Source organism: Aedes aegypti, chromosome 1 (genome assembly GCF_002204515.2).
Source record: "Aedes aegypti strain LVP_AGWG chromosome 1, AaegL5.0 Primary Assembly, whole genome shotgun sequence".
NCBI lineage: Eukaryota > Metazoa > Arthropoda > Insecta > Diptera > Culicidae > Aedes > Aedes aegypti.
The window spans coordinates 157,880,756-157,904,979 of record NC_035107.1 but is presented as its reverse complement, the minus strand read 5'-3'; the positions used below and the strand labels follow the sequence as shown (position 1 = coordinate 157,904,979).

General features: G+C 40.2%; 1 protein-coding gene across 1 annotated transcript in view; it reads right to left on the bottom strand.

The window, feature by feature from the left end:
• The window catches only part of LOC5568532 (tachykinin-like peptides receptor 99D), a 283,301-nt gene that overhangs the window by 53,870 nt on the left and 205,207 nt on the right, over positions 1–24,224 (bottom strand). The window contains exons 5-6 of the mRNA XM_001652326.3: positions 9,399–9,599; positions 9,128–9,278 (exon numbers count right to left, since the gene is read on the bottom strand). Coding sequence (XP_001652376.3) covers positions 9,128–9,278; positions 9,399–9,599 — 352 coding nt within the window. The remainder of the gene's footprint in view (positions 1–9,127; positions 9,279–9,398; positions 9,600–24,224) is intronic.

Below are 24,224 nucleotides of genomic sequence, written 5' to 3'. Positions count from 1 at the left end.
CGTAGCTTGTTGTCAATGTAGATGCCCAAGTATTTAAAAACTCTTTAAATTTTAAAATACATATTGATCGTCAATCAGTTCGGACGCGTTTTTAATCGCTCCCGGTCGCGCACTTTTAATTGAAATTGTTATTGCTAACGTTTCGTTTTTCTTTTTTTTTGTACGTGCCAGATACCGGTGTAAAGTGTTTTTGTGAAAATGAATTGTGAAATTTGCTTGTTGGACTCCGTTACCGACTCAATTATGTGGTCGTGCATTGGGTGCTCCCGTAAATTCCACCCTGCTTGCGTGGGAGTCAATATTCAAAGAGGATCGCTCCGGAAGAAGGAAAGAAGAATGGACACTTCATCCTTTGTGTTACCATGCTGCAGTTCATGTCAAACCATGGTTACTGCAAGCTTTGAGTTTAAGTCGCTTGCTGATCAACAGGCGCAACTAGCAGAACAAATTAACAAGAACACGGAGGTTCGTTCGATTCAACCGAACAGTTTGGGCGTGATCGATGAAGCCATTGACCGGTTGGATGCTCTAGTGACCGATGTCAAAAATCAGCTCGCGACGGCAAAAAGCAGTTGTTTTGCTGGCAATGTAAATGGTGTTAAAAACCACATCACTGCGATGTTTGATGTTGCGCTTGAGTCGTCCAAATCAAGCATATCAACGGCAGTGCAGTCAATAGCAAACAATATCACTGACGAGGTGAAAGGTCTTAGCAAAGATGTAAGAGAATTAGCATCTTTGACCTTAGACATAACTTCGTTGGAGCCTATGAGAAACAACCCATTACTGGAAATAGATATTTTGAATGAGCTGAAAGCCATATCAGCAAATATTATGACGAACTCCAGCACCGAAGTTGAATCACTAGACCCCACATTGGATTCACCTCCCAGTTTAAATGCTGAATTGAATGCAAAAAAAGAGGACAACTCTGGCTGGCGACTTTTAGGTACGAGGAAAGTATGGAAAGCGAATTGGCAGGAATACGACAAACGCCAACTCCGCCGCTTGGATCAGCAAAAGAAGGCCGGGAAGGCTCGAAGGCGACGTAAGCGGAACGCAACTCGAAATTCTACAACCAGCAGAAACAGCCGTTTGGAAAATAATGTAAACAACGATTGCAACAACAATTACACCAATGCCCCGCGCCGCACAGTTTTCGGCAGTCGTAGATACGATAACGACAACAGCAATAAATCAAATATGAACGCAAATTATCTTCCACCCGATCGTGAACTCCTTGCGGCGGCAAAAAATCAATTTTCTCGACCACCATCTAATTATCGTCCAACTATTCGATTTGAAAAACGGGAAACACTCAACCCTTATCAACCGGACGGCCCCACGAATCCACAACACATCATAGCACAGAGAAGTCCACCTTCACCACCTTGCGAAGCATGCGCATGCCAACATTCGTGTTTTCGTCGGACTTGACGCTCTCTTCAGAGGAAGTAGATGACAACTTGACGCGTTCTTCAGAGGTAGAGTATAAGCAAACGACCCAGATAGCATTAGATAGTTTTAATGACATTAACTCATCGAGTTCTTCAGTTAACTCATCAGGTACTTCAAATGAAATTATAACTTATTGTCAAAATTTTAACAGGATGAGAAGCGCAGCCAAATTGACTGAAATTCATCGTAAAGTATCAGGTTGCGCATACTCTGTTATTCTGGGAACTGAAACGAGTTGGGATGAGAGTATACGGAGTGAAGAAATTTTTGAAAATAATTACAATGTTTATAGAGCTGATCGTGATTATCAATGGTCTGAAAAAAAGTCGGGTGGCGGAGTTTTAATCGCAGTTTCAGCAAAATTGAACTCTGAAATTATCGTTACCACTAAATTTAAAGAATTTGAGCACGTGTGGGCGAAAGTGCAGTTGTCTGGCGAGACACATATTTTTGTCTCCGTATACTTTCCTCCTAACAATGCGTGCAAAGAAACATACGATAAATATTTTAGTGTAGCGGAAAATGTTATGTCTAGTTTACCCCCTGAAGTTAAGATTCATATTTACGGTGATTTTAATCAACGCAACATTGATTTTATACCAGATATGGACAATGATTATATATTACTCCCAGTCATTGGAGAAAGTGAATTGCTACAGTTTATATTTGACAAAATTGCAAACTTAGGTCTTAATCAAATCAATCATGTAAAAAATCAACAAAACTGTTATCTCGATCTCTTGCTGACAAACGTCTCTGATGACTTTTGTGTTAATGAGGCATTGACTCCACTTTGGAAAAATGAAGTGTTTCATACGGCAATAGAATTTTCTCAGTTTATTTCTAATACAGATTTCTATATTGACAATGAATTTGAGGAAATATTCGACTTTAATTCAGCTAACTATGACAACATTAGAAATAAATTAAATAACATTACCTGGCAATCGATTTTGAGAAGCAGAGATGATGTAAATAATTCAACAGAAGTTTTCTACAACTGTTTGTTCAAAATAATATTAGAAGAAGTACCAATCATTAAAAGAAGGTGTAATGGTTTTTCAAAACATCCTGTTTGGTTCAATAAAGAAATAATAAATTTGAAGAATCGTAAATAGAAACTACATAAAATTTACAAAAAGCATAAAAGTCAAGAGAATTTACAAGTATATTTGAATATGAGCGTACAACTCAACTCAGCAATGCGATTGGCATATGAAAGCTACAACTCCAAAACTGAGCAAGAAATCAAAACCTGTCCAAAGAATTTCTTCAACTATGTTAAATCTAAACTAAAATCCAATAACTTTCCTTCTACAATGTATTTTAATGAAAAGGTTGGCCATACCTCACAAGATATATGCAACTTATTTTCAAATTTTTTTCAAGAAGTATACACAACATACTCTGAAGCTGATCGTGATTATGAATATTTCGATTTCCATCCTGAATTTCCTAACGATGTTGGTATCAGTCATATAAATGTGCATGAAATATTGAATGGTTTGAAAAACTTGGATGTAACCAAAGGAAATGGACCAGATGGAGTTCCACCAATCTTCATGAAGACTTTAGCAATTGAATTAACTACTCCCTTATTTTGGCTCTTTAATATGTCACTGGAGTCTGGAGTCTTTCCAAAGATGTGGAAAAGCTCATACCTTGTTCCCATTTTCAAATCTGGCAAAAAATCTGATATTATTAACTATCGTGGCATTGCCCTTATTTCGTGCATCCCGAAGCTCTTTGAGGCCATCATAAATGAAAAAGTATTCATCCAAATCAAAAACAGAATAACTACAGCGCAGCACGGCTTTTTTAAAGGGCGATCGACAGCCACTAATTTGCTCGAATTTGTAAACTATTCATTGAGTGCTATGGAGAATGGAAATCATGTAGAAGCATTATACACAGATTTTAGTAAAGCATTTGACCGTGTTGATATACCCATGCTTATATTTAAACTGCAAAAAATTGGTATTGAAGCCAAATTGCTGAAATGGATTGAATCATATTTAACCACTCGCGAGCTAATAGTGAAATTCAAAGGAAAAAAGTCAACTCCAATACATGCCACTTCAGGGGTTCCACAAGGTTCTCATTTAGGTCCGCTTTTGTTTATACTGTTTGTGAACGATTTGTCGTTTATTCTTGACAAAATAAAAGTATTAATCTATGCTGACGATATGAAACTTTATTTGGAAATAAAAACTGCACAGGACATACATACTTTTAAACACGAAGTACAAATCTTCCACACGTGGTGTCAGAAAAGCCTACTACAACTGAATGTAAAAAAATGTAACCTGATATCTTTTAACAGGAAAAGAGACATTCCCAATGTAACAATAACTTTAGGCAATCAAAATGTTGAAAAATGTAATAGAATCAGAGACTTAGGCATAATTTTAGACTCAAAACTTACTTTCATTGATCACTATAACACTATGATAAATAAAGCTAATAATATGTTAGGCTTAATTAAACGCTTCGCTTATAACTTCAATGATCCATACACAATAAAAACATTGTTCATTGCCTATGTTAGATCAATACTTGAATATTGCAGCGTAATTTGGTCACCTTTTTCAACAGTACATGATGAAAGGATAGAGTCGGTGCAAAAACAATTTTTATTATATGCTCTTCGCAAATTAGGTTGGACAGAATTTCCATTACCAACTTACAAAGCTAGATGTATGTTGATTAATATTCAAACACTAAGAGAGCGTCGTGAATATGCAATGATTTCATTTATAAACGATATTGTATCCCATAAAGTTGATTCACCAGAATTATTATCTAAATTAAACTTTTATGTACCATCCAGACGTTTACGCCATCGAGAACTATTTGCAATCAACTATCACCGTACTAATTATGCAAAATTTGGGCCAATGAACCAAATGATGACTACTTATAATAAACATTACAATTCAATCGACTTAACTTGGTCCAAAGCGAAGCTAAAACAATACTTCCGCACATTATCTTAAGAAGAAAAATTAGGTAATTAAATGTAGAAGTGTAACTAGCGTATAAGAAACTCTCTGTAACGGTCTACAAACATGATTGACGACAATAAATAAATAAATAAATAAATACGAAACTTCTTCAATCGTTACGCCATTTACTGTCAATGTTAAATGAGGTGCAGCATGGTTCTCTCTAGCTCCAAAAACCATTAATTTTGTTTTGTGCATATTTAATGACAGTAAATTGTTCTCCAGATATGCCGTTACCAGACGCAAATCGTTTGACATGTCTGCAAATAGTTCTGTTACGGAGTTGCTCTTATACATGATTGCAGTATCATCGGCGAACAGTCTAGGGTGTCCTTCAATTTGGAGCTTTGCAATATCGTTGATGTAGATAAGAAACAGCAGAGGTCCAAGATTGCTGCCCTGAGGTACTCCTTAGTTATTGCTACGGTACTCACTACTAATCCCGGAGACTCTTACTTTTTGTTGACGATTCAGCAGATATCTTCGCAATAGATCATTAGCAACGCCACGTATGCCATATGCGTCTAGTTTTTTAGAAGAATCGAATGGTTAATCGTATCAAAGGCCTTTAAGAGATCTAGGAACACTACCCCAGCTGCCGATTTTTTATCCATACAATTCGTAATATCGTCGACTAACTCCAAAACAGCTACTTCTGTTGAAGATCCATGTCTGAATCCAAATTGTTTGGGATTGAGTAGAGCAGTACTATCCAAAAAGCTTTGGAGACGCGCAAACAGAAGCTTCTCGAATACTTTGTTGATAGCAGGAAGAACATATATAGGCCGATAGTTGCTGGGATTTTTAGGGTCACCACCTTTGAAAATAGGGTAAACGAGCGCCTTTTTCAAACAGTCGGGATAGATTCCAGAAGTAAGGCTATCGTTGAAGCTGGTGCATATAATTGGGGAGAGGACATCACTGTACTTCTTAAGCGCTGATACTGGGAATCCATCAACTCCAGTTGCTTTAGAGCTGTTTAACACTCGTATGGTGTTGGATACTTCGGTTGGTGAGGCAGGTCGCAGGAATATAGATTGACCGCAAGTATCCATAGTATTGAATTTGGTAATATTACCGTCTGAATTAAGGCAACTAGCAGTACTATCTCCAATAGATGAAAAGAAGTTGTTGAACGCATCTCCAAGATCTTCGGGCTTAGTAATCTCAGTATCATCCACTTTTAGCGTTTGTTGCTTAGTTGAATCAAGTTGATTTCCTAGCATATTGCTAATCCGGTTCCATAACTGCTTGGGATTGTTGGTCGAAAAAAGTTATTGGTAGTATGCAGATTTGGCACGACGTTTAGCATCTGCCAGTTTTTTATTTGCATGAGTTAACAGATCTTTGACGTGCTCATCTTGGCGATTTCTCTTCCACCTTTGAAAAAGGTTGTTGGAGATTCTACCCAACTTCCAAATGTCTAGATTAAGCCAAGGGCATACATTCCTCTTGACTTTGACATTTACCGATATCTGCGTAGTAAACGATTGTTTCAGCTGCATGAAACGATCCGTAACTGCCAACAGTCGTTCGTTAGGTTGCAAGCATGAGAAGTCAGTGGCTTCCAGAAACATGCGGAACTGCAGGTCTATTTGCTGGTGGTGTACGATATATTTGGTAAGTTTTTGACTGACTTTCATAGTTGCAGTTTCAAAATAAGTTAAAATGTAGCAATGATCACTAAGTTCGCAATCCATAGTGAAATTTGTTATTCGTCCAGATACGTTAGAAGGACAAACCACATGATCAAGCACGTTGTTACTTATTGGGCGAGTACTGTGAGTATTAGTTACAACCATGTTGTAAGAAGCCAATAGCTGCAAATATTTTTGAACTCCACGTGATTCTGTGTTATTTATGGCAAGATTCATATCTCCGAAGATTAAACAATGAGTATCCAGGTCTGCAGACGATATCACACGTTCAAGAATAGAGATAAATCTATCGGTTTCAAATCCAGGAGGACGGTAGATTCCATGAACCTTGATGCCAGTCTCCAAAATAACAATTTCAACAATTCATCCGTTATCCTCCATGTTGGATATCACTTCGAAGCTGATTCCATCTCTGATGAAGATAGCAAGCCCTCCAGATGAGCTGCTTCGAGAAGAAAAAGTACTCTTAAATCCAGGAATGTTATAGTACTTGCTTCTGTCACTTCTTATCCAGGTCTCTCCAATTATAAGGATATCAATGACAACGGGAAGATTTTGCAGAAAAAGGCAAAGAGAATCCAGGTTTTCCATTCGGTTGATTCCGCGATTGTTAATTTGCTTCGTATTGAGGCCATTGAGAGTGTCAGGTGTAAAAATTGCATCCAAAGAATTTGTGCAATGATTTTTTGCAAGGTTGTTCGAATTCATTGTAGGAATATTTTTTATATGAAACTGTTAGTGTTATCAGCAGCTTCAATTTTGGGCACTCAAAATAAGTTACCTCATGTCATCACGTGATCGAACTTTAACCGGGTAGGAATCCTCATGAAACTTCACGAATATTACGCCATCACGTCCAGGCCAGACGTAACGGAATTTATGCAAAGGTTGTAGCGTTTTGAACTCACGAAAGATTTCCATCGCGTGTGGGGAAAGATCGTCTCTGATGAAAATCCTATTGGTCCAACCATTGGGCCACCGAATTCCGGATATCATCGATGCAGTCAGGGGACCAAATTTTTGCTTCATTTCCATTAGACGTTCCTTAGCATGCACGTTTTTGAAAACATCAAACTTGAAAACTAGCCGAGGATAAACTAAAAACACTGCTATTTTATGGTCTTAAAATGAACATTTGCTTAACGTGTCCATTATGCCCCTAATTACCCTACAGAGAGAAAATTGGAAACGAAAAATCAACAGGAACACATCGAAATAGCGAGATATCGCGATCAGGAGGATGTCGAGGAAAAATTGTATGCAGATTGAAGGGACCTAAGAAGTCATCGACATAGGGAGAGATATCGACATATAGAACATCGAGATGTGGAGAGTCGACTGTATTACCATTCTACAATCCAGTTCCAACAATGTGAAATGATGTAACATACCTCATATCTAAGTTAACAAAAAAAAAAATCGTAAATCGACTTTCCATAATATGAAAAAAATTACCATTTAATTTCAAAGTTGAACTATTTTTGTCTCGAAATATTCTATGTAACTTATTAGTACTATAACATGGAACGAGCTTCAGAATCATTTTCAAAATTTTATTTTGAATCATCTGCAGAGGTTTCTTCCTGGTATTACAACAGTCAATCCATATTGGTATAGCATACAACATGGCTGGCCTGAGAATTTGTTTGAAGATCAAGAGATTGGTCTTTAAACAAAGTTTCAATTTTCTATTAATAAGTGAATAAAGACATTTTATATATTTGTTACATTTGGCTTGAATACCCTCAATGTGATTTTTTAATGTTTATTTTTTATCCAGCATGAGCTCTTGCATCTGACGAATTTTTTGGCACTGCTCTTATCGTGGTTCCATAATGCTGCAGAACATCAGCTCTAACATGAAGTTTTTCAGACCTGGAGTTCTGATAAGCAACCTGAAGTGTACGATTTGACAGATAACTTTGGATTATTCTAACAATGTATATTGGAAAATTCAAGTTTTCTAATTTTACAATTAAGCCTTCATGTAAAACACTTTCGAATGCTTTTTCGGTGTCTAGAAGAGTAAGACCAGTAGAAAAGTGGACCATCATTCTGTTCAAAATGACCTTAACAAAAAGTTTACTAATGGAGGAAAGCAAGCTGATTGGACGATAGCTGGAAACTTCTGCAGCATTTTTGTCCGGTTTTAAAATTGGTACAACTTTGGCATTTTTCCATTTATCAGGGAAATATGCCAACTGAAAACATTCGTTAAAAATATCAACCAAGAATGGTAAGCTACTCTGTGGAAGTTTCTTGATGAGGATTTAGAAAATTCCATCATTGCCAGGGGCTTTCATATTTTTGATTTTTTTAAATAATAGTTCTCACTTCTATCAAATCAGTCTTCTAGGAATTGCCTGAAACGTTCTCTTGCTTTCGAAATCTTGAGTAACTGTATTTTAGTGAGTCCCAAATTAACCCAAACTGCATAGCAATGTTTTGAGCTATTTCGCAATTAGTCAGTACCTAATAATTTGAAATTTAATGCCGGAATTGGCTGCTGAGGTTTTTTCAAAATTTTTGATTAGAGCAAGGGTTCACTTGAGAAATTTTATTTTTAAAATTTTTGTTTCGTAATTGAGAAAATCGTTTTTTAATTTCCCTATGCACATCATGCCATATCATTTTCGTAGCAAAATCGCGAGTGCGTTGAAATTGCCATCTCTTCGCGTTTTAAGACGAATCAATAGTTTATGTTCATCATCTATAATCACGGATTCGAATTTTACTTCATATTTTGAATTGCAATGCTCCTGGCAGATATTGATAAGAATTATAAGCAATACAACGTATTTAAGATGTGTTCAAATTATGTACAAATAATTTAAACTCTATTTGTAATAAAAAAGTTTAACGATATTGAATTGTATAACGTGATTCTCTAACTCAACCAGATGGTCACCCTAAAATTATGCCATTGCAAACAACTGGGGCCAGGGTGGCTGCAGAATTTTTCTGTCTATTTGCTCTCCACAGCTGAAGACGGCGAAAGAAACTTACCCTTCGTTTGCTTTTAATGTTCTCCAGTTGTCTTTGCGTACACTCGCCGATGCTTTTCGAACCCCACAACTCCAGCCCCACTCGAGCGTACGTAAAGGACATGGATCCGATCGGGAGGAAATATGTCAAAAACATGAAAATTACGTTATATCTGCGGAAGTGACGAAGAGGAATACAATTTACGCATTAAAGAGCATCGGACTAATTTAGCTCGATGATGGGTGGAATCAATTGCGTCTTGTGATTGACGTCAGGATTAATGAATACTTACACGTATTCCTGCATAGAGTGGTTCGAGGGCCCATCTGGCCATTCCGAGTAGCAAACTACTCGGTCCTGCAGCTCGAAGGTTGTAAAAAATAACAACATGGGGCTGGAGATGATGATTCCTACTATCCAGATGGCAGCTGCAATGCAAAGAGTTGCTCGTTTTCCCATTCTAGGCCTCAAGGGATTCATTATGGCCATGTACCTAGAAAAAAGGAGAAAAATTAGTGAGAATCTCTGGGAAAAATGTTGAATGATGCATGGATGTAATTATGAATAATAACCGATATGTCGATATGTACCGATACCGATGTACCGATACCGATACCGATATGTTTCCTTTTGCATTCCGATCTTTGAATGGATTGATTTTGACTCAGAGGCTCTATGTTGTAAGGTCATTAAAATATGCAATTCATGAAAAATATGCATAAACTGAATCAGAATGGTTGTAATTCTGTTTGAAACTGATCATATGTCCTGTTAAAATCTCTGAAGGAACCCCGTATTTTTTTAATAATTCACCAAAACCACGAAAAATGTCAAGCAAAATGTATGGAAAACATAGATGCAAAATGCATGGATGCATAGATGCAGTAATTTATTTTTATTTTATTTGTCCATTTAATCCAATTGCAAAATATATGTAATGTTTAGATTTCGGTAGTTGTTAAACTTCCACTCGGCTGGTTAGCCGTAAACCACGATTCATAATTAAAAACAAGTATTTATCGAGCAACGGACTCATGTTCCGTAACCGATCGTTTGAGAACGTCGCGACCCATTGGAAGCCCACACAATAGAAACCTCAGCCAGCGCAGTTGCTGGCTAGTGTAGTGTGCTATTTCCATACCTAAAAAATAATGCGCTCTCGGGCTAGGCATTGGATATATATAGGAAGCCTTGTGTTTGGATTATATCGTTCCCTGAGATGTCATACTAACAATTTTAGTGACTGGTTGGGCACGTCAGGAATTAATCATTAATGTTACCCTCCTATACCCGGTCAACCAAGGTAGCCGCGTAGTGTCGGTAGCGATTGTTACAATTGGTCTTGATCTTGATGTTGATTTGCCGCCCGTGATTGCTACTGCTAGAGCCAGAATAGCTTATACAGTATGGCCCATAAAAAATGCAAAAATTGTTTGAACGTGAATCTAGCATCCACAAGCGTTATTTTTGTTGTTTTTGCTAGTGAATGTAATTTCTGATTATTGTAGTATATTCTAACATCGCTATCTAGGACAATTTTTGTCATATTTTTCTGTCCTAAATAATGTAATAAAGCAAAGAAGTTCAAAGGTTTTGTCCGCCCAAAGCTAGAAACAGCGTCTGATTGTCGTATACTCTGGTGATAAATTTTCCACCTTCAAAAATTACACTTTATTGTTGTAAATTTTAGTTTGTTTGGTATCAGAGGATGGAGGAGTTCTTAGAGAACGTGTTTTTCATGGTCACAATAAAATATTTTGCCAGGGTCATAGTTTTGTAGGCATTTGCGTCTTATAGGTTTGATATGCCTTTATTTTTTGTTAAAGTTTAGTAAAAAATAAATACGGAGACCTATAACAGATTTTTAAGGATGAAATTTGTTCCTTCGGTTAGAGACAACTTATATCAATACTAGCTCATAGGTTTTGAGCAAAACGGAGCTGCTTATCACACTTATATGAAGGTTCAATGAAAGCTCTCCAAAATGAGCCGTTTTTTCGAAAATATGTCTAAGTCTCCAATGACCCAAGTATTAACCAATTCTATCATTTGATATGGGCGTATGCTGGAGACAAGGTCTGTGAAGAATCTCACGCCATCGTTGATGTTTTAGAAGCTTTCATCACACAGATATTGAACTCGACGTCTGCATGATAAAATTTGAAGGTATGCTTCCAATTCCTCTCTGGTAAGGTGAAAGTAATAGATAAAAATCATGTCCAAAGCAAAAAAACTGAGTCTAAATAAACTAAACAATGCAAGTAATGAATAATATTTATGTTTAATTCACATTTTCTATGTAAAAACTACCATTAAACATGATATGACGATTTTCGCATTTTTTTTATGGGCCATACTGTACAAGGAACCAACCAGATGACTGCTTGGGACTAACATACTCTGTTTTCATTCCTTTTAAATTTTTATATCAAAAGCATAAGAATGGATAGCAAAAATCAAAAGCAATTATATGGGTTAGCCTGAATTCCTAAAAAAAAAAACATTAGTAAGGCCTTAGTAAGGGTTGATTCTTGAAATACTCGTGTTCCTTCTATATTCTAAGAGAATCCTGTGCTGCGGTGACCTGTAAATTTTGAATAATTAAATCGTTGCGTCAAGATAAATATAAATTAGCTTTACATACTTGTTCAATTGTGTGAGTGCATTGTTTGATTTTAATGTGTCTAAGTATGTCTTTAAGAATAGGCTTTAGGTTTTTTAGCTTGAGAAACAGTCTGTGGAATGTAACAATTCGAGACGATGACAATAAATAATAAATAATATGAAAAATTATACATCCATCCAGAAATTTTTTTTTGGCAATCTATCAACTGCAGTCGATAGTGCCAGTACTTGTTTTAAAATATGGCCTGTCGTGAAGTGTTTGTAACCCCACCAGTGGCGTCGCTGCAACGAGGGGTGTTGTCGGCACAATACTATTAACTTCATTTTTCAATGCTCCTTCCATTCTTGCGCTTATTATCATTAGATTTCCAAATTAATTTTTCACTCTTTAATGGGTAAACGCGATGAACTTGGAAATGGCGTTTCATATAACAACAAAACATGGGTATTTTTTTCCTCATTAAAAAGTAGTGCAGAGTTTACAGTGATGCGGGAAGGAGTAGGGGTGGTCATTTTATGGCAGATAGGTTTGCTTTTTGGTTAGCAGACTAGCTATGTATCAGACGTAAGGGAAGGAGTGCTATAATTACGGAAGAATAGAAGCATCGGAAAATACTTTTCTAGCCCGTATCAGTTCTAGCAAATGCTGTGATAGAACAAGAGTGGGAGATAGGAGCAAGTGAAAGATACAACTTCCATGACCTTCTACTTGTGAAGCAGAAGCGGTAGACCCCGTCAGTCGGTAGCGATTGTTTCAATTGGCTAAGAATTAATACTAAGGACTGCCTGTTTCGTGTTGAAAATAAAACGACTACAAAACACAAGGCTATTCCTCCATACCGCAGGCTACTGACTGATATCGCTACCAGCCAGCTCCTCTCTTTATTTCATGTCTGGGTAAAGATATCTACAATTCATCCACTTGAATACTACCTCTACAATTCTTACCCAAGACATCTCCACTACAAGGGTGTGTGATGTACCTGCTTTCCAACACTCCTCCTCATCACACAACCTTCAGACCGCCATCTGCCACCCGAGCTATCTTGTCCACTAAGCTCCTCCTGGCACCGAGCTCTCCCTAGCTTCTGAACTCATCATCCTAGTCGCGAACTCTTCCTGTCAAACCGCGCCGTTCTTCGAGCTCCTCTTGACTTCCAAGTTCCTCCAGTACTTCCAAGCTCGTCGTCCGATCAGCCAGCATCTGCACCTTCAGCCTCGTTCTCAGCATCTTGGCCTTCAACTCTTGGGCACCGCGTCCAAGCCACCTCTCCACCTCCTCACCGAGATTCTGCCTCCTCGTCCAAGTGCTTCCTCGTGGTCCCTCATCGAAGCTGCCTCAGCGTCCTCCAGGCGTTCCTGGGCCCATAACCTGTTGAAATAAACTACGCGAACAAGGCTATTCGCTCCACACCGCAGACTACTGACTGATATCGCTACCAGCCAGCTCCTCTCTTTTATTTCATGTCTGGGTAAAGATATCTACAATTCATCCACTTGAATACTACCTCTACAATTCTTACCTAAGACATCTCCACTACAAGGGTGTGCGATGTACCTGCTCTCCAACATTTCGGTGGTAAAGGTCTACCTCACAGGTGACCCCTAATTCATGGTGTGATGCTGCTTCATACCTACCGTGCCTATGAATTAATGGTTAGGTGGTCTGAATGAAACCTAATCACAAACGGAGCCTGTGGAGCAGTCTTCTACAGTACTTCCTGTGCTACCCGGAGCAATGACCTTGTGTTTCTCCGACATAATCGGCTGCCCTTCTACAGTCTCTACCCTGAGGCTAAATAAGGGTAGAGTTATGAATATGTTATTTAATTTAAATTATCACCTATATGGTTTCATTTTATGCGTTGTACACAGTGAATTCTGTGATTGTTCGCCTTTGGCGACTTTCAATAGATACCGATCTGTTTTTTCACTGCTGGTCTTTTTCGTGTTGAGATTGCAAAAAAGCTTAGCTCCTGCCTAGTTTGGCTAGTGGCTACGGTTAGGTTAGCTCAGATCAATCTTCAGCATGAAAAAAAAGCAACGATAAATCTTTGCAGACTCGTGCAAAATGGTACAGCCCAAGTGGCGCTAGTTTAAGAACCTTACTTTCGAAAATGGAACTTCTATCTAGATAACCTTGTGGACCCAGTTTTTGTCATTTTTAGCGAAAATGAATTGGCAATCTCGCGTGCTTTGCCCCGTGCATGCGTGCTCGATAACAACGCAATCGTTGCTACACTCAATTATAAGTTAACTACCAGAGATGTACAGGCGATAGGCAAAACGATTGAGAAAGGCAAAATTGTGCCTAAATGACTTTATGAAAAATGGATGAAATTAGATGCATCCGGAAGCAGTCGACGGAAAATTTGGTCTAGTTTTAGAAACTTGCTGGGCCATGCATATTGGCCACTGGATTTTCCGAGGTTTTGTCCAAATGTCATTTTTTCTGTCGTTTGTATTTTTGTGCGGTATGAAATTGGATAGATGTTTTCAATTTTCCTAGAAACTAGAACTAATAGAAAGTTGAATGCAACCGGACGCATTAAGATTCGTTCAGAAATGTGAGCGTTTCCGTAAAACTGGTTCCGGAAAATATAGTCAGTCATGTTTGTATTTCAAATCATGTACATATTATCCGGAGCTATATCAGAGTGGACATCAACCTTCAAAATGATGTTTTCAGCGATTACACCCCGTTTGGCATAAAGTCGTTTGGCATAAGGTGGTTTGACGTAAAGCCGTTTGGCATAAAATCGTTTGAGATAATGGTCGTTTGCCATTATGGCCGTTTGGCATAATGGACGTTTGGCATAATGATTGACTTAGAATGAATATCGATATTTTCGAAGCTTTTACCGAGATTAACACCACCGAGCCTATAGCAAAAAAATCGTAGTTTTCCAATAAGCGTGGTGATTGTTCAGAGATATTCCAAGCTATGAATGTCAAAAATTATAGTGACATTAGAGAGCATAACTAAATAAAACTCGTGATGGGTCTGGTGGTCTTTTCGGAATAATATTTTTTCCACATCCCAGAACAAAGAGTATCTTTGAGCTTGTTGCGGTAAACATAGTTGAAAATAGTAAATTGGCAAAGAAAGTTTGCAGTTATTGATAAAGGGAACGCTCAAAGAATATTTCGCTGCAGATCAAGCTCTGTCCCAGTGTGGACGTAACACTTGATAAAAATTGCTTGGTTGTTTATTTGCAAAATATTAAAAGCTCTTATACCAAGATCTATCATTGCAGCATAATGCAAAAAAGCCTATATACGAGAGCAGATTATTTGTCGTTTAAAATGTTTAAAGCTCTAACGCAGAAAAAACTTCTCACAGTATAATTGCCGTGAATCGCAAATCAGTCCCATCTGCATTTTTTGTCAAAATTGAGTGGCTTCCAATGCTCTTTTAACTGCATTAATGAGATAATATGATTTGTTTGGAAAAAAATAGGAAAAAAAACAACAAGTCAAATTTTCCCATAATTTTTTTTTTTTTTACTTTTTCGTTTATTTACAGGCTCAAGCACCATCAGGCATAACGGAGCCGAACTCATTTGAATTTTTATTACAATTCTGTTCATTTCTTAATATCTAATATTAGCTTTGGGGAACCGTAAAACTCGCGGTTTGGTCGAGGTTAGGGATAACAAATGTTGTAGGTAAGGATGGGGTAAGGGATCTTTCCGTTGACATTCAACAGCATAGTGTTCTGGCGGTTTTGCTGCTGATCAACGGACATAACGATAACCTGTAACGACACAAAAAAACGGGTTTCGGGAGGAAACGAGGCGACCAGTGAAACGACATGGAGGAAGGGATTAAACAGCGACTTCAATTTTCTTCAAGAACTCGAAAACGAGTCTCATATAGTCGAGATCCCGCTTACCTAGCACATCTCTAATGTCTTCCTTTTCTGGTTTTCCTTGGGCCCTGAGGGTAGCACAAAAATTAGATCTGGCAATATCGTGTTCGCTGCATTCCCATAATATATGGTTGATATCTTGGTAGCCTGCACCACAGCTGCAATGATTGCTGCCTGTGAGCCATATTCTGTAAAAGTGCGAGCCCAGTGAGTAGTGATTGGACATAAGTCGACACATTACCTTTATAAAGTCTCGACTTAATTCCAACCCTTTGAACCACGGTTTCTTCATTACCTGTGGGAGAATAGAATGTAACCACCTTCCCAAGTCTCCACCATCCCATTTTTGTTGCCAAGAGATCAAGGCGTGCTGACGAGCGATTGAGAAAAATTTATTGAAGGCGATTTGTCGGTCATAAATTTCGCCTTCCATAGCGCCCACCTTGGCGAGAGAGTCCGCTTTCTCATTGCCCTGAATCGAGCAATGTGAAGGGACCCAAACCAAGGTGATAGTATATGATTGATTTGATAGAGCACTCAGAGTGGATCGTATTTCGTGGAGGAAATACGGGGAGTGCTTTACCGGCCTCATTGAACGAATAGCCTCTATTGAGCTGAGACTATCAGTAAAAATGAAGTATTCATCAGAGGGAAGAGAGGCAATTCGCTCTAATGCGTAGTGTATAGCCGTTAATTCTGCGACGTATACGGAGCAAGGGTTCTGAAGTTTATGGGCGGCGCTATGAAACTCATTAAAAACACCAAATCCATAGGAATCATTTGTTTTGGACCCGTCGGTGAAAAACTTTCTGTTGCTACTGACGTGACCGTACTTGTTTGCAAAAATTCTTGGTATGTGCTCCGTACGGAGTGGATCTGGTATTCCACGGATTTCTTGCCTCATGGTCAGATCAAAAGCTATAGTGGAATTGGAGAAGTCAGGGAAGCAACCATTATAGGGGATATTCAAAGAAGGGTTAATCTCCAGAGTCATGTACAAATAGTACATTATCGTTCGATTAGCTTTTCAAAATTTCCTATTACCAATGGGTTTAACACCTCACAACGGATGAGGAACCTTAGCGACAGTTCCACGAATCGATCTGATAAAGGCAGTACTCCTGCTAATACCTCCAAACTCATGGTATGAGTCGAGTTCATGCAGCCCAACGCGATACGAAGACAGCGATGTTGAATACGCTGGAGCTTCAGGATGTGAGTTTTCGCGGCGGATTGAAAACAAAAGCTACCGTATTCTATGACCGACAGAATCGTTGTTCGATATAACTTTATCAGATCTTCCGGGTGGGCTCCCCACCATGTTCCGGTGAGTGTACGCATGAAGTTGATTCGCTTTTGGCACTTCTGATGCATATACTTAATGTGCTTTCCCCAGGTGCATTTAGAGTCGAACCAGACCCCTAGATACATATGCGAAAAACCCTGAGTAAGTTCCTTACCCATGAATTGAAGCTCTAGCTTTGCCGGTTCTCGCTTCCTAGAAAAGACAACTAACTCGGTTTTCTCCGGAGAGAATGCGATACCCAGCTTTAAGGCCCAAGTAGACAAATTGTCCAGAGTATCCTGCAATGGTCCTTGCAGATCGTCCGCCTTTAGTCCTGTAACAGAAATAACGGCGTCATCCGCAAGCTGTCTTATCACGCAATTTTCCATTAGACAGTCATCAATGTCTCTAACGTAAAAGTTATAAAGAAGGAGGCTTAAGCATGAGCCCTGGGGGAGACCCATGTAACTTATTCGAGAAGTTGTTGAGTAACCCTGAGCGAAGTTCATATGTTTCTCAGACAACAAATTGTTCAAGTAGTTGTTCAAAATTGGTGAAAGCCCACACTCGTGGAGTTTGTCTGAAAGGACATCAACGCAAACCGCATCAAAAGCGCCCTTAATGTCCAAGAAGACTGAACCCATTTGTTCCTTTTGAGCATAGGCCAGTTGGATTTCTGTAGAAAGCAGTGCAAGACAGTCGCTCGTTCCTTTGCCTCTGCGGAAACCAAATTGCGTATCTGACAGAAGGCCTTTCGTTTCAACCCATTTGTCAAGCCGATGGAGAATCATTTTCTCTAGCAGCTTTCGAACACATGACAACATCGCGATAGGACGATACGAATTATGATCCGACGCGGGTTTTCCAGGTTTCTGTATGGCAATAACTCTCACTTGTCTCCAATCATCCGGAATAATGTTGCCTTCCAATAATACGTTGAACAAGTTCAATAGGCGCCTCTTCGCGACGTCTGGGAGGTTTTTCAGCAAAGTGAACTTAATTCTATCCATTCCTGGGGCAGAATAATTACATGAAAGGAGAGCTAGTGAGAATTCTACCATCGAGAATGCTGAATCCATTTCGCTTTTTTCGTGTGGATAATCCCGAACAATCACTTGTACTGGAACGGAATCCGGACAGACTTTCTTCGAAAAGTCGAAAATCCATCGGGGAGAGCTTTCTCTATCCTCATTCACCGAAACCGCATTTCGCATCCTCCTTCCGACCGACCAAAGTGTTCGCATCGAAGTCTCCCGTGATAGACCATTCACGAAGTTTCTCCAATAGCCGCGTTTTTTTCGCCTTTACGAGGCTCTTGAATTTACGATCAAAAGAAGTATATCGATCGTAATTTTCCCGTGAACCGCGCTTCCGGTATGCTTTAAACGCGGCAGATCTTTCTCGATAGACTCCGGTACATTCGTCGTCCCACCACGGAGTGGGCGGCCGCCGACGTATTGATGAACCTGGTACTGCGCGACGCTGTGCTTGAAGAGCACTATCAATGATCAATTCTGATAAGAATCTATATTCTTCCAACGGAGGAAGAACCTCGACCGACTGCTCGCCATCGGTGATTAACTCAGCGTATTTTCCCCAGTCAATATGTTTCGTATGCCTCCATGGAGGAAGGGATTAAACAGCGACTTCAATTTTCTTCAAGAACTCGAAAACGAGTCTCATATAGTCGAGATCCCGCTTACCTAGCACATCTCTAATGTCTTCCTTTTCTGGTTTTCCTTGGGCCCTGAGGGTAGCACAAAAATTAGATCTGGCAATATCGTGTTCGCTGCATTCCCATAATATATGGTTGATATCTTGGTAGCCTGCACCACAGCTGCAATGATTGCTGCCTGTGAGCCCTATTCTGTAAAAGTGCGAGCCCAGTGAGTAGTGATTGGACATAAGTCGACACATTACCTTTATAAAGTCTCGACTTAATTCCAACCCTTTGAACCACGGTTTCTTCATTACCTGTGGGAGAATAGAATGTAACCACCTTCCCAAGTCTCCACCATCCCATTTTTGTTGCCAAGAGATCAAGGCGTGCTGACGAGCGATTGAGAAAAATTTATTGAAGGCGATTTGTCGGTCATAAATTTCGCCTTCCATAGCGCCCACCTTGGCGAGAGAGTCCGCTTTCTCATTGCCCTGAATCGAGCAATGTGAAGGGACCCAAACCAAGGTGATAGTATATGATTGATTTGATAGAGCACTCAGAGTGGATCGTATTTCGTGGAGGAAATACGGGGAGTGCTTTACCGGCCTCATTGAACGAATAGCCTCTATTGAGCTGAGACTATCAGTAAAAATGAAGTATTCATCAGAGGGAAGAGAGGCAATTCGCTCTAATGCGTAGTGTATAGCCGTTAATTCTGCGACGTATACGGAGCAAGGGTTCTGAAGTTTATGGGCGGCGCTATGAAACTCATTAAAAACACCAAATCCAGTGGAATCATTTGTTTTGGACCCGTCGGTGAAAAACTTTCTGTTGCTACTGACGTGACCGTACTTGTTTGCAAAAATTCTTGGTATGTGCTCCGTACGGAGTGGATCTGATATTCCACGGATTTCTTGCCTCATGGTCAGATCAAAAGCTATAGTGGAATTGGAGAAGTCAGGGAAGCAACCATTATAGGGGATATTCAAAGAAGGGTTAATCTCCAGAGTCATGTACAAATAGTACAGCGTCATAAATTTTGTTTGAGGATTTCGTTCGATTAGCTTTTCAAAATTTCCTATTACCAATGGGTTTAACACCTCACAACGGATGAGGAACCTTAGCGACAGTTCCACGAATCGATCTGATAAAGGCAGTACTCCTGCTAATACCTCCAAACTCATGGTATGAGTCGAGTTCATGCAGCCCAACGCGATACGAAGACAGCGATATTGAATACGCTGGAGCTTCAGGATGTGAGTTTTCGCGGCGGATTGAAAACAAAAGCTACCGTATTCTATGACCGACAGAATCGTTGTTCGATATAACTTTATCAGATCTTCCGGGTGGGCTCCCCACCATGTTCCGGTGAGTGTACGCATGAAGTTGATTCGCTTTTGGCACTTCTGATGCAGATACTTAATGTGCTTTCCCCAGGTGCATTTAGAGTCGAACCAGACCCCTAGATACATATGCGAAAAACCCTGAGTAAGTTCCTTACCCATGAATTGAAGCTCTAGCTTTGCCGGTTCTCGCTTCCTAGAAAAGACAACTAACTCGGTTTTCTCCGGAGAGAATTCGATACCCAGCTTTAAGGCCCAAGTAGACAAATTGTCCAGAGTATCCTGCAATGGTCCTTGCAGATCGTCCGCCTTTAGTCCTGTAACAGAAATAACGGCGTCATCCGCAAGCTGTCTTATCACGCAATTTTCCATTAGACAGTCATCAATGTCTCTAACGTAAAAGTTATAAAGAAGGAGGCTTAAGCATGAGCCCTGGGGGAGACCCATGTAACTTATTCGAGAAGTTGTTGAGTAACCCTGAGCGAAGTTCATATGTTTCTCAGACAACAAATTGTTCAAGTAGTTGTTCAAAATTGGTGAAAGCCCATACTCGTGGAGTTTGTCTGAAAGGACATCAACGCAAACCGCATCAAAAGCGCCCTTAATGTCCAAGAAGACTGAACCCATTTGTTCCTTTTGAGCATAGGCCAGTTGGATTTCTGTAGAAAGCAGTGCAAGACAGTCGCTCGTTCCTTTGCCTCTGCGGAAACCAAATTGCGTATCTGACAGAAGGCCTTTCGTTTCAACCTATTTGTCAAGCCGATGGAGAATCATTTTCTCTAGCAGCTTTCGAACACATGACAACATCGCGATAGGACGATACGAATTATGATCCGACGCGGGTTTTCCAGGTTTCTGTATGGCAATAACTCTCACTTGTCTCCAATCATCCGGAATAATGTTGCCTTCCAATAATACGTTGAACAAGTTCAATAGGCGCCTCTTCGCGACGTCTGGGAGGTTTTTCAGCAAATTGAACTTAATTCTATCCATTCCTGGGGCAGAATAATTACATGAAAGGAGAGCTAGTGAGAATTCTACCATCGAGAATGCTGAATCCATTTCGCTTTTTTCGTGTGGATAATCCCGAACAATCACTTGTACTGGAACGGAATCCGGACAGACTTTCTTCGAAAAGTCGAAAATCCATCGGGGAGAGCTTTCTCTATCCTCATTCACCGAAACCGCATTTCGCATCCTCCTTCCGACCGACCAAAGTGTTCGCATCGAAATCTCCCGTGATAGACCATTCACGAAGTTTCTCCAATAGCCGCGTTTTTTCGCCTTTACGAGGCTCTTGAATTTACGATCAAAAGAAGTATATCGATCGTAATTTTCCCGTGAACCGCGCTTCCGGTATGCTTTAAACGCGACAGATCTTTCTCGATAGACTCCGGTACATTCGTCGTCCCACCACGGAGTGGGCGGCCGCCGACGTATTGATGAACCTGGTACTGCGCGACGCTGTGCTTGAAGAGCACTATCAATGATCAATTCTGATAAGAATCTATATTCTTCCAACGGAGGAAGAACCTCGACCGACTGCTCGCCATCGGTGATTAACTCAGCGTATTTTCCCCAGTCAATATGTTTCGTGAGGTCGTACGCAAGGTCAATCTGGCGAACTTGACACGAATTATTGGTAATTGAAATTTTGATCGGCAAGTGATCACTACCATGGGGATCCTGGATTACTTTCCACGTGCAATCCAAAGATAGTGAATTCGAACAGATTGAGAGGTCTAACATACTTGGAGGATCTGGAGGTTTTATTCGAGTTGCTTCCCCAGAGTTCAAAATTGTCAAATTGAAATAGTCGCAAAGATCATATAATAATATTGCGCGATTGTCGTCTTTCGGTGACCCCCAGGCTGTACCGTGAGAATTAAAACCTCCTAAGACCAACCATGGCGCTGGCATAGCACAGCATATCGCCGAAAAATCTCTGTGCGATAATTTAGCACTTGGCGGTATATATACACTGGCTATGCTAAAGTTTTTACCACGGATTGTAACATGACATGCAACTACTTCAGTGCCTGTCATCGGGGGGAAATTGATTCTATAGAAGGAGTGGAGCTTGTTGATCCCCAATAGTACCCCTCCATACCCATCCCTCCGATCCAGACGAATAATATTAAAATCGTGGAAATGGACGTCTTTATCAGAAGTGAGCCATGTTTCACAAAGAGCAAATACATCGCAGCGTGTGCTGTGAACTAAAAATTTGAACGCTTCCATATTTTTGATGACGCTTCTACAATTCCACTGTAGTATTTGAATCATATCCCCGACCTCGTTGGTTGAATTATCCATCGAAAGATATGATCGAATCAAGAATCGGCCATTTTGAAACCAGTTGCTTCAGGAAAGGTTTCACCAAAGTAAGTGCCATATTGATTATGTTTCTTGTAGCGGGTGAGACTTCCAACGTTTCGAATATGATATCCACTAACCCAGAAAGAGTCATTTTTCCGGAAACATCGACCTGTTCGTGTCGGTGTTCCTGATGACGAGTTTGTTGGTTTACTGGGCGAGAAATTGGAGCATCTGGGGTTTTAGATGTTCCCGAAAGTGACGGGAACTCTCCAGCCGAGAATCGAAAGCCTGGAGGTGAAACTTTTTTGGTTTCTCCGGTTTTGAAGAGCCTTTTGAGGAACCGGAGCGTTTCGAGAAGCAATCTGTTGCACGTGCCGTTTTGAGACAGCACGCTTCCTTTTCGCGCCTGTTTCAATTATGGCATACACTTCGCCATCCTCAGAGTCAGAGCCTTGATCGTTATCTGGCAGGGATGCGAAGATATTATTGCTATTGATAGGATGGGCCGATGGAACGGCAGTCGGAGCGATCTTTTTCAGAATGTCTGCGTAAGATCGCTTCGAACGCTGTTGTAGTGAACGCAAAGTATGTTTCTCCTTTTCGATATACCTCGGGCATGCAGAGAGCTCATGTGGAGCCTGCCCACAGCAGACACACTTCGGATCCTTGGTACAAGAACCCTCATCGTGTTGTTCGCCACACTTGCTGCAACGTGGTTTGTTGCAGCAGTACGAAGAAGTGTGACCCAGCTGCTGACATTTTGCGCAATGCATAACCGTCGGTACATAAAGTCGCACAGGCAATCGAAGTAAACCGATAGCGATAACATCCGGGAGAGCCAATCCAGAAAAAGTCACTCGGAAGGAGTTAGATGGCTTTTTTGAACCATCTGGTGACACATGATTCATTTGAATGGCATCCAATATCTGTACCGGAGGAACGGCACGATTCTTAAACCCTCCGGAAGCAGACATTATGTCATTACGTGTCAAATAAGGCTCGGTGACTACACCGATGCATTCGACAGAAACGCTCGGGATGTATACATGGTACTCCATCAGAAAAAGCTCAAAGGCAGCAATTTTATTGGCCTGTTCGCGATCACTTACGGTGACCCGCAACTTATCACGGCTTGGTGAAGCTACCTCCAGAATGCCTCGAAACGATTTCGACAGATCTTTTTCTATTTGTAGTTTGTTCAAAGGTTTGCCTTTGGGCCGAAAAAAACCAGAAAGGGACCCTTAGATCCGGGTGGGTAAGCTCTTCGGCGGGGGGTCGCATGAGCAGTGCCTGAAGTTGAGGGGAATACTTGCGAAAGGTTGTTACTGGAGCCAGATTGAGAAGGTGCTGGACTAGATACTGTTGCTACTGTGCAATTTTGCTGAGTAGATTTTCCATTTTCTTCGGTCTCCATAGTGGTCACACCGTCGGTAATCAGAACTTGCTCGAATGGGAGAGTAGTAGTAGCATTTTCATCGTCAGAGATAATAAACTGCGACGAACCCCCGCCTTCATCAGTGTCTTCCATCGTGGGGTTTTACTCCGCACGGTTAAGGACACAAAATATCGTCAAAAAGCAATTAAACGAAAAGTGCACGATAAAAAAAAATAATAAAATAAAATAAAAAATTAAAAAAAATTCAGGTTCGAATTGCACTTAGGGTAAATTAATCGTTTACAAAAAAAAAAAAAACAAATCCAGAAAAAAAAACAAATGTTAGCAAAGTCAAATTTTTGGTAGGTGGAGAAAGACCGAAAACAATCGAAGTAATGGTTTACCTACTGCCACACTATGATGCCACTGCTCGCAGTCCAACTTGTCCGAAACAATGATCGGTTGGCCTTGACTAGTAGGTAGTAGATGAAAACGGCAAATCACACGCCGGTGATGCCGTTGGTGCTGTTGTTGTTAGCAGCTATCGTCGTCGATGATTGAATGAACGACGATTCTGATGCCGGTTTTTGGTTGGGATGCCGGCTCGCGTGGGTAAAGATGGACAGTCCTACCGGTGTGG